Source organism: Mesocricetus auratus, unplaced genomic scaffold (assembly GCF_017639785.1).
Source record: "Mesocricetus auratus isolate SY011 unplaced genomic scaffold, BCM_Maur_2.0 Super-Scaffold_100018, whole genome shotgun sequence".
Lineage (NCBI taxonomy): Eukaryota > Metazoa > Chordata > Mammalia > Rodentia > Cricetidae > Mesocricetus > Mesocricetus auratus.
Window position 1 is genome coordinate 25,486,363 of NW_024429199.1, and position 18,896 is coordinate 25,505,258.

General features: G+C 35.3%; 1 protein-coding gene across 7 annotated transcripts in view; it reads right to left on the reverse strand.

Moving 5' to 3' along the window:
• The window catches only part of Ahi1 (Abelson helper integration site 1), a 127,329-nt gene that overhangs the window by 100,907 nt on the left and 7,526 nt on the right, over window positions 1-18,896 (reverse strand). For all 7 annotated transcript variants that reach the window (XR_005869623.1, XR_005869622.1, XM_040728415.1 and 4 more), the window contains exons 2-9: window positions 11,668-12,128; window positions 8,233-8,414; window positions 7,583-7,802; window positions 6,500-6,692; window positions 5,715-5,810; window positions 3,385-3,570; window positions 1,482-1,634; window positions 122-254 (exon numbers count right to left, since the gene is read on the reverse strand). Coding sequence is in view for 5 of the 7 variants with exons in the window: in XM_040728415.1 (XP_040584349.1) it covers window positions 122-254; window positions 1,482-1,634; window positions 3,385-3,570; window positions 5,715-5,810; window positions 6,500-6,692; window positions 7,583-7,802; window positions 8,233-8,414; window positions 11,668-11,978 (1,474 nt within the window). In the remaining 2 variants the exon portion in view is untranslated. The remainder of the gene's footprint in view (window positions 1-121; window positions 255-1,481; window positions 1,635-3,384; window positions 3,571-5,714; window positions 5,811-6,499; window positions 6,693-7,582; window positions 7,803-8,232; window positions 8,415-11,667; window positions 12,129-18,896) is intronic.

The following is an 18,896-nucleotide window of genomic DNA, read 5'->3' on the forward strand; positions in this document are numbered from 1 at the left end:
GCCTCCCGAGTGCTGGGATTAAAGGCGTGCGCCACCACCGCCCAGCTTACTAGGGTTTTCTTAAAGAGTTCAGTTAATCTCAAAAGCTGAAATAATCAGGTGAAACAGGTGGCATTCTTACGTATAATTGGATATCCATCTCGGCTGGCACAGGCCGTAGCTAGTATCCTTCCATTGTGGGAGAAATCAAGACAAAAACAGCCTCGTTCTCCAGCATTCAGTGAAAAGAGATGCTTGTTTGGGATACGACAAGCCTAAAAAGATATATTAAGACTGCATAAGTTAGAAAATACTGAAACAAAGTGACATAATTTCCATTGCCATAATATTCCCCCATAACTATACCATAACACATAGGAAAAGAAACACAAGTACATAGAATGCTGAGAAACTAGGAAGTTTTTTCAGTACAGAATTGTTTTTTCATAAAAAAATTTTGTCTAATTAGCATGTAACTAATCTAAAACACAAAGAAAAATTAATATCTAATGCTTTAACACTATCATTGCTACACTGCTCATATAGCACAAAGGTATGTTTTTTTGCCTCCATATCCCATGATAGCAGTCATATTTTCCTAAATAAGGAACATTTGATAACTACAAATGCCATATATGTCCTAGCTTAAATTCAGGATTCATAAATGGTCACTCCTAGTTTTCCTCTCCTAAAATAACCATCCATTGTTGCTGTCTCCAAGACAGAGAGCCATCCTGACTTAGCTGCAGTTTTGCTTTCTGGGGTTTCATTTATTCAAGGTCACTATGGTTTGAAAAACTATGTCCCATTCTAATGTTGGGATTCTGCCACCCCATATCCTGCCGTGGATATGAGTCATCTCTTTGCTAGTTCTATCACTGTTGCATACTTTGCTGGCCCATTTGTACTCAGCAGTTGGCTAGCTGTCACACTATCATGATATTGCAGTGCTTGTGTTCAAGTGATCCTGATTTTCATTAATAGTGGCACCAAGCATGAAAAGCAGTGGTGCCAGCCAATTCAACACACCAAGGTACAAAACGCTTCTTTATGTAGAATGATGAGAAGGCACACACTGAGCCCCTACCGCACTACACAGTCTTTAGCTATATTCACCACAATAGCCCTGTGATAGTTATTATCAGTTGACAGTAAATATTAACTAAATATAGCTAATAAAGATTATTCAGACGGTCAAGCCAATCTTTTTTTTTTGTTTTTGTTTTTGTTTTTTTTTTTTGTTTTACGAGACAGGGTTTCTCTGTACTGTTTTGGAGGCTGCTAGTCCAGCCCGGCCTCAAACTCAGAGAGATCCGCCTGCCTCTGCCTCCCGAGTGCTGGGATTAAAGGCGTGTGCCACCAACGCCCTGCTCGGTCAAGTCAATCTTAAAGGGTGAAGAAAGTTTGATTCAAGTAAACTTTCACTTCCTTAAACTACTCTTCAAGTATTTTGTCACAGCAATGGGAACATTAACAAATGCAAGCATCATTAAACATCTTACCTGACCAGGCAGGCGTTTCCACTTTACCACTTCCTTTGAATCTTCTAATCCAGGTTCTGTGTCTACTGAACTTGTCTCGCCGTGGCGTTCACAATACACTGGTGTACCTTTTTCCTCCTGAAGAGCCATCATAGAGCGGTAAGATGGCTTTATCTAAGTATGTATAGAAAATAAGAAAAGATGTTAAACCTGCACACACAAACATCTGAGCTACGAACAAGTCTGAAAGACAAGATGTCCAGCTGTTTGTGCTAAGAGATTGTGTCTGCCACCTTCCTTACCAGGAGAATGAGTATGCGCCACGTCTGTATGTCTGCCTGTGTGTGTGTGCTGTAATGAGTGAGCAGCCTTATATACAGACTTACAGCACAGGCATTTTCCTCGTGCTAGATATTGATTTCAGGTGGGTGAGGCCTGGGCTGTAAGCCAGGACTAGAGAACAGGATACTATCAGATGACAAGTAATGCACAGAGGTCTGTGGGGGCTAAGGCCCAACATACATGCAAAAGCTATGGCGGAGGTCAAGTTGTGGGAATCTGTCCACTCCTTCCTCCATGGGGAATCATGTAGAAGTCATGAAGATTGTTTTTTATTCTTAGCATTGTTTTTAGTGTACTGAAACAGAGCCCAGTGTGGTGGTGCACACCTTTGATCCCAGCACTTGGGAAGCAGAGGCAGGTGGATCCCTGTGAGTTCAGTGGTCCACGCCTTTGATCCCAGCACTTGGGAAGCAGAGACAGGTGGATCTCTGTGAGTTCGGTGGTACACAACTTAATCCCAGCACTTGGGAAGCAGATTTTTTTTCATCTATTACTCTAAATGGAATGTTATTTGAACTATTCTCCTGTAATCACAAAGCTTTAAAAGTTTGGATAAAAAATAGTAGATTCCAATAGTAAAAATGGCTTTACTTTATTATTCCATTATTTGTTTTAGATTTTGAGATAGAGTCTCATGTTATCTCAGATTCCTCAAACTTCCTATGTATTTGAAGTGGGTTTTGCAGTCTATATTCCACTTCCTATGTGCTGAGATTATAGGCTTGTACTGCACCCAGATGCATGAAACACTTTTTATAGCCCTGTCCCCTTGTGTCTGCTTCTTCATAAATACCTACCTAATGTTATGCTATGCCTCTGATAAAACATGATACTGCTGGCTCAAAAAACAATCGCAAAACCAATACCATAAAATCTGAAATAAAAAAATCTACCCTCTGATAGATTTCATTTAACTCCATTTAGACCAATGCAAATCAACTCTGTGCTCAGAGCATGTATAACCAGCTGTAGAATGTACAACTCACCTGAAAGATTAATATAAATAAAAACAATAGCAAAAGCTTTTCAATCTTAGGATCATTTAGAATGAGATCATTAATAATGTTCATCTATAGACAATAGCAGTAGAAATGCTATTTGCTGGTTATTTGAATGTCTCTAATGTAAACTATGTAAATCAAGACATGCATGATTTGGTTCACTATAAAGATGTACTAGAACGCATTAAGGTGTTCTTCATCATCTTAGTGTCTCTACAGCTACTCTCATACTACAAGGTTGTATAGTTTGACATCTGCTTGCAAAGCCTAAAACATTTTATTTTTTGCCCCTTAAAACAAAATGTTTTCCAGTGCCAACTTTTCATCCATTTATTTTCATTTTGGCATACAAAATTATGCCCAAACAGTTTTATTACCAGTGAGGTCTACTCCTTAAAACTTAGAAGTTCATCTAATCTCCTACTGTTATAGACTTAATGCATAGTCTTGGCAGGTATCTTTCTGTTACCGAAATATGTTAAAATAATTTTGAGAGTTTAGATTTTAAATATGGAAAACACATTAGGCTATCCTTAGTTTGATTGATAGAGGAAATATATTTATATATACTATTAACTTACACAGTCTGGAACTTTCAGTCCCCGTACAGTTACGTACAATGTTGATGGATAACGATTTCTTGGACACTTGGACCACCATTCAAAAACCTCAACAACATTTAACTGGGATCGAGGCTTAGTAGGTGGGTAGTAGAGTTGCAGACGAAGTTTTGAATTGATGTTTGCATTCCCATTGGCTCCCAGAAGCTTAAAATAAGAATTTGTGTAAAATGTTATCTTTTCTGAAAGCACACACACATCCAATATAGCAATCACAGAGTCAGAGTTTGGTTTGAAATGACTAAAACAGGTTGAAATTCTTTAGATTTATAAAGAAAAAAACAGGTTAACTCAGCAGGAGGCACTTTCAAATCATTTTGACAAACGACTTTGAAGACATTTTCTAATAGCACTCCTCAGCTGTACAACTACTACAGACTAAAACATTTACATCATTGTAGCATATGTCTCTTTACAGAAAAAGTGATCAACAAACATTTGTCTGAAATAATTAAGAGTAAAGTACATATTACTCAACACAAACATTTTCTGCTTATTTCTGTATTTTTTCTCTAGCAGATGAAACCTACTGGGGTCTCCCATGTGCCCCACAAGTGCTCTACCACTAAGATATGTTCCTATCCTTCCTTCTCCTTTCCATTTTAAAAGTAAACTACCCAGGCTGGTCTTGAAATCTGTGACTCAAATAAGTCTTGAGTTTGTGAACCCCCTGCTTCAGCCTCCCTAATATCTGACTACATAAATACTTTTAATGAATAAAATGGTATACACAAAATCATTTTAAGGTAAGTTAATTCAAAGCATTCACTTTATTTTCAGTATTTTAGTCTATCTTCTTTGAAAGGTTTATTTAAAAAGCAAATTAAACAAAACAAGATAAGCAGATAAACTGAGAGTGTTCTGAAAACAAAACAAAATCTCTAAAGTTCAAATTAAGCTTTGTTTTACTCCACAAGGACTAAATAAGAAACGTCTTTGAAAGCACTGTGTCCTCTGTGAATTTGTGAGCTGGAGTAGAAAGTTCGCGTTTCAGTGGCAGTTCCTAGAGTTTGCAGGTGACTAGAACTGGAAGTACAGGCACCGAGCGCAGGGCACTCAGTAACTGCTATTGCTAATGCAACTTGAAAAGAAAGGAAAACAGAGCCAAGAAAGATTCAGTGTAGAGCTGTTCCAAGGACCTATGATGATGGGAGTGTACTACATTTGTGCAATCCCATGAGACACTGAAGTTGCTAAGTGTGACTGGTACAACTATGGAAGGGATCTGAGATGATTTCAACTAATGTGAGATAAGCCTGCTATGTGAACATATGTTTATAAACTCATGAGCCTGAGAGAAGGTGATCATGAGAAAATCAAAGGGAATTATATAATAAATTTAACACAACCATATACAGCATATGTAATATAAAATCGAAAATTCTCTAAGAATTAATCCATTAGAAATTAGTGATAACTTTGTGAAGCTTACACTACAATCAAGGAAAGACACACAGTATTACAAATGGGAAACATAGAGTCTAACACTCCTTATAGGCCCAGGGGTAGACTCAAGACTTCATTTCTTCTAACAATGGTTCAATATAGATGAATTAAGATCCATATGATCTTTAAAAGTTAAAAGTACAATATTGTGTTATCTACTGTGTTCTAATTGTAATTTATAACATAAAGAAGATCTGTACAAAACTTAACACAGAATAAATATGCATAGCTTCTAATAAATTGCTTAAAATATTATACTTTACAATTCTCTTTAAAACTTAATCATGGCTTAGACGCTCCCATGTAGCCCATGGCCATGTTTTGGGTCGAGTAATTCAGGGTTGATGACTGAACAATGACTGGCACATTGAAAGAGCTAAATAAATATCGCATAAATTGGACACAAGATGGCAGGAATGCATGTGTCTCTGAGTACAGTATCCTCAGGCTCAATAAGTATAAAAGGTACACACTGGGTAATCAATAAGTATTTCAGATTTTTTTCTCTGTATAACAACCTTGGCTCTCTCTGTTTTTCTCTATTTTATGTGCATTGGTGTTTGACCTGCATGTGTGTCTGTGTGAGGGTGCTAGATCCTCTGGAACTGGAGTTACAGACAGTTGTGAGCTGCCATGTGGGTGTTGGGAAATGAACCCTGGTCCTCTGGAAGAGCTGACCATGCTCTTAACCACTGAGTCATCTCTCCAGTCCTATTTCAGACTCTTAATGAACCTTACTAAGACAGGTTAACAACTCTTTGAGACCAAAATGACTTGGTGAAAATCAGTCAATCAAATTTGGAATTTGTTATTTTAAAGGTATTAAAGAACAGGTGAAAACAAACCTTAAGGAAGGCCCAGGCAATTTTCCGAAAGCCACACTCTTGGTTTTGAACCTCAGAGTTATTCTTAATTTCATCCATGCTTAAAAAGTCAAGAATCTGCAAATACATTTCAAAACTTATTTCACAGAATATTAGACTTTAAATTTAACATTCTCTATTGACATATTATTATCTAAATATTTAAAAGTTTATATTAAAAGGAATAAAAATATTTATCTCATTTACTTTCAAGTTAACGTATCCAACTATTGAGTGTCCATTTTTGATATTAAAAAATCCTTTTATTAGGATTTATTTCAAAGCATTAACTACTTCAGATATAATATCTGTACCAGTTAACACAGTCTTGATTCCTACATATTGTATAAAATACTTAAATGTCACACTTTTAACCCACAGATATACATGGTTGTGTCTTTTAAAATTCTCTCAAAGTATTTTAGACACAAGTAATCATAGCATAAAATTCTCAGGCTTTGATCATTTCCTAGGTATCAAACGAGGCAGGTTTTTTTATTAATAATTGAATTCTTATTTTTAAACATTTGGGATCCTATTTCTGAATCCTTGTTTAGATAGGTTACTGAACTTAGGAAATTTCCCTTTGGATATACCATCTCTATTCCTAAAAGGGCTTCTCCCTGGCACCCACAGAACATACTGCAACAATAAATTCCAGGTACTATATTTTTACATTATCATATTACAAAACTATTAAAAGCAATATCCTAATCTTGTACAACTAAATGTTTACTAAAATTTAATTTTCTTTCTTTAATTCATACCTCAAAGAACAGGATGACCTTTGGACTCTCATCAAACTCTCGAAGCAAATAGGGAAAATTTTCATTAAATATAATTTGTTCTTCCCACTCTGGAAGTCTTGATTTTAACTTTTTAAAGTCATATGGTTGGGTCATAATAGGAAGAATATAGTCCACATTGTCTTTTTCATAATAAGATGAAACAGGACGTCCACTGTTCAGAGATAAAGTTTCTATTACTACAAATCAGTACATTTTTTTAGAGGAAGAGAAAAAAATAATTGCCCATTAAAGAAACAGTAATAATAGCTATAATTACACAAAAGCAAAAAAAATGTTCCTTAACATCTAAGAAATTACAACTTTATTTAAAAAATTAAAAATAGTATTGTCTTACTATGATTTTGTACCATATTTCATTTCTCCAGGCTACATGACTTATTACAAAAATGAAAGGTATGCATAACCTTTAGTATACTGAGCTAAAATGTAGTAACTACTTCAGAAGTTTAAATGAGTTCATGATAAAACACATAATAAATCCAAATAAAACTGTAAAAAGAACTCTTTTGCAGTGTCCTATTTTCTTTGCATTGTACTAACCAACTAATTAAGTGGATGTGTTCATTTTTTTTGTAATAATCTTAGTGCTTTCCTTGCAATATCTTCTCAAGAAAATACTTATTTTGAGTAGGCATAATTAGAATAATGACTTATTTTATTGTTTTTTTAAACGTAGACTTTCAAACATGTGCTTGCTCTAGAAATAACCTTAGGAAAAAAACTATTCAATACACATTTGCAGCACCTCAGGTCCACATAACATTAACTTCAAAGGAAAAGTGGGAGGCTAAAGATTAGAAGAACACTTACAATACTTAAAATGTAAATGTATGACCTAATTAGTAAGCTTGAAAGATTCTATCTCAAGATAGATGCATTTCCTCCATTTCTTCTGTAAAGCCTACTGATAAAGATGAGGACCATCTACAACTATAATACCAATCCACAGCTCTGTGACTACTAACTTTCAACCATAAAGGGTAGCAAAGAGGATTTGCAGACAATTTCAACTTTAAAGCGGTATAATTTTTTAAAAATTACCTATCATCTTTCTTGACATATTGACCGGTATATTCATCAACCACATGAATTTTTACCATTGGGTGAGAAATCATAAAATCTGATTTAAGTCGATCAGTTCGGTGAATGTAAACTCCCATGACAAGATCATCATCAAGCAAACATCTGGGATAAATTGGACTGTCTCGGCTTGTGATTTCATGAACACCATCATCATTCATCTCTTCATTATCATCCAAAACTAAATCAGGGAAGAAAAATCAGTATTATAATTCTTCTCATAATTAGATTTACATAGAATTCATCTTACCATCTATAATTGTTTTACTCTGTTAATAACAGAACTTCAAGGTAACAAAAAGTCATTGCTCGCTTTCATTTACCAAGGTAACGATTTGCAGTTCTAACATCAGTGGTTTAAAAATTAGTTTTTTATGCCACAAAGCAGGTTGTAGCTTTGTAATCATACCCTTCTATAGTTAAATTAAGTCAGAAACTATAAGCATCATATAGACCCACAGTTATTAAAAAATGAACACCTTACTCTACATGAATTAAGATACGCCAAGCAGTGTATCTTGACTTATTTTAAATTACATCCTTCAGTTTTCAGAATTAAACTTTCTAGAGCCACAAAGGCAGATAGTTTTCATTTAATTTGGGTAACAAACCTGCTTTAGTCTTCTTTTTTGTCTTTTTGGGTTTGGGCTTTCTATTCTCTGGTTTATTGTCATCTGCATTCTGTTCCGTTGAACATATTTCCTCATCATGGTGAGATCCTGGAGTAACAGTTTTGAGGGGACAGTCTTTCTTTTCTTCATCTTCAGCTGCATTATCACAAACGTCTGATGCACTGCAAATAAAACCCAAGAGTGAGCCATTACAAATGCAGTATTTTATAATTATCATTCATGGTTATAACAGAGTGAATGGTAAATAGAAGCAAGAATTATACATCATTTTCCTTTTTAAAATGTTACCATTTGGTATTTTCTTATATAATAAAATGGCTGTCAAGCTAGGAATCATAGGTAATACTTTCTACCTGATGAAGAGCCAACTTAAACAAAACTATCCACTCCACAGAATACTCTCAGCACTAAGCAGAACAGGCATGAGGACCGCACATTTGAGACTGGCCTTGGGAAACAAATTGTGATGCTGTCTAAAACCAAATAACTAAAGGGAAAATAAAATAGTATTTTATGGTTACAGACTTGTATTTCACAGAATTTCAAAGCATCCTCACGCTGCTGCTGACTAAATGATCAATGATCAAAAGGCAAAAGAAAATTTCAAAGTTTGTTTTTAAGAAACTTTAGCCACACAACTTTTGATTTCTAGTAAAAGTTCATTGCTTTTGTTTTCTAGAGGTTGGCACATAACTACATTTTTCAGAAGTCTTGATTAAAATATATTTGCACTGAATGCAAACAGCAAGAGGTAGCAGCCAGGAACAGAAACTGGCCTATTAGAGTCTGTTTACTTCATAATTTATGAAGTAAAACTTCCAACATATTCAATTATCTTTTGAAAAAGAGCACTGGAAAATAAAAAGATTAGATAAATACTTCATAGTAGCTATTCCCCAAAACTATGCTATTTTATCAGTCATGAAATACTACTCTTAAAGAACAGTTACAGATGTGTGCCACCATCGTGTATGGCATAGTAAGCTAAACTTTCTAAACAAGATCTTTTCTAGTGAGAATGTCTTTCTGTTTCCACACTGACGTGCTAATAGCCTACAGTACACTATGGACAGCAGCCTCTATGATGGCCTCAGCTGCTCTTTGCTTTTCCATATTCAATTCTTTTGAGAATCTTCTCTATGAGTACCTGCTGGGCCTCATCACCCAGTTCCAAAAGGATATAGGGAAAATGGCTGCTATTTTTAAAAGATTCACTTCTGTCTAGCTATTACTCCATTGGAATTTTGATTTGGGGAAGAAAGTCACTGCCAGGGTGAGTTCACAATGGATTGATCCAAATGGCAAATAACTTGTGTCTTTGACTAAAAGCCAGCCAGGACCTGAGACCTGCCTACAGCCTCACAGTAAAGCCCAGTAATTCTTTGGAGGCCTACTAAGAAGAGCTGGGCCCCACTTGTTATACCTTTCTGTTGAGGCATCAGCCTGGCTAGCATCCTGACTGAAGCTTATGAGTGTCCATGAAGGCCAGAGGTGCTCAGCTAAGTCACTCGTGTGTGTGTATGGTGTGTGGGGTGTGTGTGTGTATGGTGTGTGTGTGTGTGTGTATGGTGTGTGGGGTGTGTGTGTGTATGGTGTGTGGGGTGTGTGTGTGTATGGTGTGTGTGTGTGTGTGTGTATGGTGTGTGTGTGTGTGTGTGTATGGTGTGTGTGTGTGTGTGTGTATGGTGTGTGGGGTGTGTGTGTGTATGGTGTGTGGGGTGTGTGTGTGTATGGTGTGTGTGTGTATGGTGTGTGGGGTGTGTGTGTATGGTGTGTGGGGTGTGTGTGTGTATGGTGTGTGGGGTGTGTGTGTGTGTGTGTGTATGTGTGTGTGTGTGTGTGTGTATGGTGTGTGGGGTGTGTGTGTGTATGATGTGTGTGTGTGTGTGTGTGTATGGTGTGTGGGGTGTGTGTGTATGGTGTGTGGGGTGTGTGTGTGTATGGTGTGTGTGTGTGTGTGTGTGTGTGTGTGATAATAATGTATTAATATTAATAGTAGTAATAATGTATGAATAATAATATTATAATTAATAGTAGTATATAATAGTATAATAATATAATATGTATATGTATAATAATATTAATAATAATAGTGTAATAATTAATAATGATTATATAGTGTAATAGAATTATTATTATAATATATAATTATATAATATATAATATTATATAATAATAATAATATTAATAATAATAATAATAATAATAATATATAATGTAATAATAATATATAATTAATAATAATAATAATATTATAATAATATATATTAATATTAATAATAATATTAATAATAATTAATAATATTATATAATGTATAATAATTAATATATAATAATATATAATAATAATATATTAATAATATATAATATTAATAATAATAATATTATAATTAATAATAATATTAATAATATATATAATAATTATATAATAATAATATATAATATATAATAATAATATTAATAATAATATAATTAATAATATTAATAATAATATTAATAATAATATTATTAATAATTAATATATTAATAATAATATATTATATAAGTAATTAATATATATATATTATTAATATATAATATATAATTATTATATATATATATTAGAGGTGTGTGTATTAATAATAATATAATAGTATATAATTATTAATATTATAATTATATATTAGTAATATAATATTATTATATATAATTATATATTAATAATAATAATATTAATATATATAATTATAATAATATTATTATATATTATATAATATTATATTATAATTATATTAGTAATTATTATTAATATTAATAATTATTATTAATAATAATATTATTAATATTATTAATTAATATTATTAATATGTAATAATATTATTAATATATATTAATATAATTATGTATAGTGTGTGTGTATTATGTGTGTATGTATATGTGTAGTATATGGTGTGTATGGTGTGTGTGTGTGTGTGTGTATGGTGTGTGGGGTGTGTGTGTATGGTGTGTGTGTGTGTGTGGGGTGTGTGTGTGTGTGTGTGTGTGTGTGTGGTGCCCATGTGCTGGGATTACATGTATGAACCACCATGCTCAGCAGGTCTGTTATTTCAAAAGCGGGTGTAAGTGGGTAAACGCAGTCAGTTTGGAGCTACAGTGTCAATGTTCTGGCTCAGCTCTTACCGGCTCTGGGGCTTACACCATGACACTTCTTAGGGAAATGGGATATGTCATTACTATCCCTCACAGGGTCATCATAAAGATTGAGTGAATTATTGTAAAGCTTCTAGCACATAGCAACATATTACATAAAGGTTCACAATTATCACTTCAGTGGCAATGTTTCCAAACATAGCACTAACTTTTTTTGTAAAATTCTAATTGTCACTCAAAACTAGTAGACACTAGTGTGTGTTTCTATTTGTCAATGTGAAGTACCTTGGGTCTGGTTTCGAAGGGACGGGGACTTTCTTCTTCTTCTTCTTCCTTTTTTCACTGCCCAGTTTGTCATCATGCAATAGAGTATCTGACGGAAAATAAGTCAGCTGCTCTTTTAGTTTCTTTCTTATTTTCTTCTTAATCTCCTTGGCCATTTCTTCAGCTACCTGGAGCTGATATGCTTCCTTCAGTTCTGCTTTCTCTTCCGGTTCAGCCTTTTCTCTCCCATCATTTGCATCACTGTCTGGCTGTGACATGGTGCTTACTTTCTGCTGTGCAGAATCCTCCTTCTCTGGAGTTTCTGGTTCCATTTCTGGTGTGGTCTGTCTAACTGCTGTTTGGCTTTTCTTGCTTGCCTTCCTCTATACTAGCATTGTCTTCTGAATCTTTAGCTGCTGATCCTGTGCTCCTCAGTGTCTAGACTATTAGTGTTTGGGTTTGAGTACTCTTAAGGTGGCAGGCTAGGAAAAGAATACACAAGAAATATGCAGGTCAGCATAGTTGAGGTGCTTAAAGGTAAAAATAATGATATGCTTGAGGAAACTCATCATCAGAAAGTTATGGAGTATAAAACATTTCAAGTTTTCCAAGGGAATAGAACACAAGTTATTAATCTTGTCTCACAATTATACTCTCAAGGCAAGACTATACAGAAATGTCATCCTGCATTTTTTCCAACTATATCACTGAAATGCTGAATATTAACTAGCAATTCAAGTGACAAATTAATAAACACATATCTCTTTGTCAAATTTATTTAAAAGAATTTTTAATAAAAGACAGCAAGAGGCTAAATTTATTGAAGATAATTTTTAATTAAAAACAGCAAGAGGCTAAAATTCATAAAAGAAAGTAAACTAGAGAAATTCTCTAAGAATTAAAAAATAAATATTACACTGATATTCAGCCATTAAAAATGAAATTTACAGCCAGGCGTTGGTGGCGCACACCTTTAATCCCAGCACTTGGGAGGCAGAGGCAGGCCGATCTTTGTGAGTTCGAGGCCAGCATGGTCTAATAGAGCGGGTTCCAGGACAGCCTCCAAAACAATACAGAGAAACCGTGTCTTGAAAAACCAAAAAAAAAAAAAAAAAGAAATTTACAGGAAAATGGATGGAACTGAAAAATATACTGATGAGCAAAGAGGCCCACTAAGACGAATACTATATATTCTCTCATATATGCAGAGCCTAGCTTTGAATTCTTAGATTTATGTGTTTAAGTTGGAGTATCTACAGAGGCTGGGAAGCAAAAAGAAGCCACAGCATCGGGAGAGGCATTAAGGATGTAACGATGTAAATATGGAAGAAGACAGTAAAGCATGTAGCGGGGAAATACTAGACATGAAAAGGTTTCAATACAGATGAGAGAAAGATACTAAACTAAGTTTGTATGAAAAAGCCACATAGAACTGTATTACTTGGGCCCTTGAGGAGATAGATGTGCCTCCTTCCTAAACCAGTACATTTTCTAATTAAATTCTAATACTTATCCTTATACCCACAGAGAAGTATACGTCTCACTCCTTATCAAGCTCCTTTTTTGCAGTGGATAGAAGCCCACTATAGAAATTTACCAGAGGCCAAAATGCTGGGAACAACTAACCATGACGCATCCAATCCCAAATGATACGTGTACAATGCAACCCTACACCTATGGCCCATAAACATCATAGAAGGGATGGAAAGGCTGTAAGAGCCAGGGAACAACGACATCTGCTTTGAGATATTCTTCTATATATGACAAGGAAGCTCAAGAAGTATCAAGAATACAATTGCCTAAACAGGATCAGCACAATGACAATACCAGTTGATAAACCAATGTGCATGGACGCAATCTCACAGGGAACTACCCTTGACTAAGAGCTATAACCAATCAGTGGTTGCCAAGAGAGGGAGAATCAGTCTCCTCTAGGGATGAGGTCCCTGACAGGCTATCCAAGTCCAATTTCAAGGGATCAACCCTGAAATCATATACATCTGAGCAACACTAAACAGACACAGCAGAGTGTGTGTGTGTGAGAGAGAGAGAGAGAGAGAGAAAGGAGAGAGAGAGAGAGAGAGAGAGAAAGAGAGAGAGAGAGAGAGAGAGAGAGAGAGAGAGAGAGAGAGAGAGAGAGAGAATGAAAGAAGAGGTGGCCATGAACTTGAAAGGGAGTTGAGTAGAGGCAGTGGGTGAGACATGGGAGGAATTGGAGCAGGAAGGGAAAGAAATGCAGTACTTTTGCAAGAAATTCTTAAGAATATAAAATTTTTAAATAAAAAGAGAGCTTGTAAGGAGGTACCCTGTATGCTACTCCCAGATGTCATGTTTTTAAATGAAAATCTCAGTGTAAAGTACTAGGATCCCTATGAGCTGCTGACCATATTAAGTTCAGAAGCTCCCAATCAATGCAGACTATTGCCATTGTGTTTGGTTGTCCACTTTTCCCAGGACCTATTGTCAGTTAATGGTTGCTATGGAAGGGAGTGTCATTTTCTTCAGTGGTATAACCAGTAACTAACCCATGCTCCAGCAAATAACTCCCATTCCAAGCTCATGCAAACAAATTTAATTAACTAAAGAAGGGACACATAAAACTAAGAGAGGACTAGTTTGAAATAAAAATGGGTTCAGAAGGAGAAAAAGAAATATACAAAGATGTAAAGCAGAAGTAAATAAAAAACAAAAGAAAGATGCAGAGTTGGGTGGTGAAGCATGCCTATGAACTCAGGACTTGGCAGGCAAAGACAGAAAGCTCATGAGTTAGAAGGTAGCTTGGGCCACATAGTGATACCCTGTCAAAATAAACACCAACCCAAGAGGAATCACAGTTCACAGAGAAAGACTTTACAAGGTAGTTCTAAAGAAGCCCTCAGACCTATGGTCTAGAATGCTTAGGTAGGGGAGAAGCCTAAGAATGAGGAAATGGACTAGAGTTCCCCACCACCTTTTTTTATTAAGTAGATCCTTTAACCTAAAGACTAAGAAGTTGTGCACTGAGAGAAAGGGTAACTCGATTCAGGTTGATAAAACCTCACAAACAGAAGCACACTTTTAAAAACAACCAAGAGAAGATTCTCATATAAAGATGAGTAGTAAGCTAGAGTATCAAACACGTAAAGGAGAGCAATGAAGGTGGAATACCGAATCTAGCAAAACAAACATGAACACAAAAGGAAAATGAATCATAAGAACTCAACATAAGATATTGAAGAACTTCAAAAACTGGACAAAAGAAGTATAAATGATAGACATAAACTTTTGAGTGACAGAAATAAAAGCTTAACAAATGTGTTGAAGAAAACAGACAAAACCTACAACATTCCAAGATGAAGTCAAAATCACAATACAGAATTCCCCAAAGAAGGAAGGACTTACTAATGAATGCCGAGATTCTTTTAATCTATCAGCAGCTAGATAACAACCAATATATCTTATTGGCAATGGAGAAATACTGAAATATATATATATACACACACACACATATATATATATATATATATGTCCACTGTACATATTTATACCACATTCAAGTGTCTTTTGCTCACCCAAATATTACTAAACTATATTTATTTTAAGTATAAATTTTAGAACCATAGAACTGAAAAAATCTTCCATAAGCTAATATAATAAAATAGCCTTCTTCGGCTGGTGAGACAGTTTAACAGAACTTGCAATGAGCCGGGCAGTGGTGGCACACACCTTTAATCCCAGCACTCGGGAGGCAGAGGCAGGCGGATCTCTGTGAGTTCGAGGCCAGGCTGGACCGACAGCCTCCAAAACAACACAGAGAAACCCTGTCTCGTAAAACCAAACCAAACAAAACAAAACAAAACAAAAAACTTGCAATGAAAGACTGATGGCCTGAGTTCAATCCTGAGAAACTACACAAAAGTAGGCAAGAGTTGACTCCACAGTTCTCCTCTGGCCTACACACACACACACACACACACACACACACACACACACACACATAATTAGCACATTTAGTTTTATATCTTCTTTCAGGAGTAAACTGTGTTTAAAGTAGTAACATGCAAATTAAAAAACAGAAATTACAAAGATGAAGCAAAAATAAAAAATTCTAGCTGCCTACTACGATGAAAAATATTGTTTATCTTTTCAGAAACTGTTTTCTTTACTTATAGTTCAGCAACTTAACTTCCACTATGCTGAAATGAAGCATAAGCAAATTTTTCTTTCTACTTTTTTCAGTGAATATCAATATGCACAGATAGTGAGGACACTCAGAAGGAAGTAATCTAATAAAATAACCAAGATTGCAAAATAGAAGAGATTTATGATCTAAAGAAAAGGATTCTCAAGGAATAAATAAAAACACTTCAAAAGTTTACATATAAAAGCTAAAAACTGATGTATATAATTGGACAGAACCTTTGAACTGGTTGCTGGAAGGATGGCTCAGAAGTTAAAGAGCACTGCTTACTCTTCTAGAGGTCTTAAGTTCAATTCCCAGCAACCACATTGTGGCTCACAACCATCCACAGAGGAATCTGGTACCCTCTTCTGGCCGCAGGCATGTATGCAGGCAGAACACGGTCTACATAATAAATAAAAACCTTTGAACTGTGTAGCATGGTAAAATAAAAACCTGACCCTCCTCTGATTAGCTTTCCCGCAGTCTCTGCAGTGTGCTCTTACTCACCTTCCCCAATATTCCCAGATTGTCCCTACCCACCTAAGTTTATGTTCTTTTTCCATTTAAAACAAGAGCACCACAAACCTTGATGACAAATTTGGGCTGGCTAACTACCCCTTACCATGGAGCCTGTCCTGGAATGTGGTTGATTCACCATGTCAAATCATTTAAGAAGAATGATTTTCCCACTTCCAGAAGCTATCAATTGTGAATTGCTTTATCCTGGGATTTTGTTTCACTTGAGCTTATGCAGGTCTTGTGCATGGTGTCACAGTCTCTGTGAATTCATACGTTCATCCACCTGTTGTGTCTGGTAGACGCTGTTTCCTTGAACACATCTACAACCTGTGGCTCTGTCTTTCCACCTCCTTGAAGGGAGGGGCACAATATAGACATCCCATTTAAGATTGAGCATCCTAAAGTCTCTCACTCTCTGCAATGACTAGCTGTGGGTCTCTGTGCTAATCACCATCCACTGAAAGACGCTTCTCTGATCAAACTTGATCAGTGCCCTGATATCTGCATATAGCACTATGTCATCAGATATCATTTTATTACTATATTCATTGAGCAGAACAGTGATCTGTTTTTCCTCTAAGGCCTACAACCTATTTTGCTTCACCGTCTTGGCCTTTTTGGGTTCCATGTGGTAGAAGAGACCTTAAATTTGAACAAAGCGTGATTAGTTCCATAACATTCATTCCTGTCACTACTATACCAGTGGGTATGTTTTACTGGTAAGTCAGTATTATAGCTCTCAAGTTTCACAGCTGGGTGAGACTGATGATTAATTTTTTTTATTCTGGTAATGTGCACAGCACCTTCCAGCACTATGAAGGCTAGACAATACAGATGGATAAAATCTCAATTGAGGACCAGCTTGATTCCTCCACATTCTTTAAGTCAAGTATGTGCTGTGTTCAGCGGTATGGTAGTACTGCTAAATGGTGGAGGACAACTAATAGCATTGGTTAAACCTGGAAAGTAGGTTTGGTCTTAAGAAATCCCATTGACCCATTTCTTTGTTCATGCATGAAGGTAGTACACATGCATGCGTATATGTGCATGTAGAGACTAGAGGACATCAGGTGTCACTTCTCAGGTACCAAGCACATTTCTTTTTTCTTTTTTAAAGACAAGATTTCTCACTTCCTAGAAACTTTTTGATGAAGCTGGCCTGAATAACAAGTAGACACTGGGAAGGCAGAACCAGTGTAATCAATCTAGCTAGGATTTAAAAAAAAAGGCACAGCTGATTTTTCTTAACTTGGGTGTTGGTGGTTGCACTCAGATCCTTGTGCTTGCAAGGCGAACCCTTTACTGAGTAAATCTCCCAGTCCTCTTTGATCTATTTCTAGTTATTTTCTAAGCATGTAATGCTAGTATGTTCTGTCTGGACATTCAGTTGTTTCAGGATCCTTTGTTGAGATTATACTTTTCTTCACTGATAACTTTGCCAATTCTATAATGAACCAACTGACGTGGCCTAGGGTGTAAGTGAGTAGTAGAACATGTTATTAACTATGAGCAAGACCCTGATTTTCAACCCTCAACATAAAAGAATCAATGAACCAACTCTACAATGAATCTATATATTTTACTATTCTCCACTAAGTTATATGTATAGAAGTTGATAAGTTACTCTGAATATTGCAGCTTTATAATGGGTTTTATTGTGTAATTCCTTCAATCTTGTGTTTTCATATTGTTTAGCTCTTCTAGGTCAGCTGTTCATATTTGCAAATAAATATTCTGATTAGCTTTCCAGTTTTAAAAAATACTTGCATTTGGAGTTGTACTGAACTAACTCAATACATAATTTCTTGAAGAGCAGACATTTAACAGTATTGAGTCTCCTGAACTGTAAAGAGGTAGTCGTGTTATTTATTGGGCTTTTATTTTTAGCAACAGAGTTTTGTGTACACAAAATTTTTAAATATATTTGTCCTTCACTAATACACATATTTGTTGCTGTTCGTTATCCGAAGCAGGATCTCATTACAGACCCCTGGTTTATCTGAAACTTGTTTTACATACCAAACTAACCTTGCCTTGAAATTCTTCTGCCTCTCAAGTGCTGTAGGTGCATGACACCATACCCAACCACATTCTTAGTGCTATTATAAATATATTTAAAAATTTCAAATTATTCACTACTTGTATGAAATATATTTGGTCTTTGTACCTTAACTTTACATTCTGTTGAATTTATCATCTGTAAGTAGAGATAATTTTAATTCTTTACAATCTTCATGTCTCTCTTCTTAAATTGCATTGTCACATCTCTAATAGACTTGTGAAAACAAAGAGAGACATGTGAAGGACACAATCATTCTTTATTTTATCATTAAGAATGAAATGAGCTGTAGATTTTAAGATTATCTTACAGAGATTCTCTCTATTCTTGGTCTCTCAGAATTTCAGGAGATGGCAATGAGTATTTCCAAGTAGTTTCCCCACATATGAGATGATTCTGTATCTTCTCATTTAGTCATGAAAGAGGGTGAATTTCAAGTTTTTCTAACACTGGACTAACAATGGAATTTCTAAGATAAACTCCACCAAATCCGGATGTGTTAGAACACTA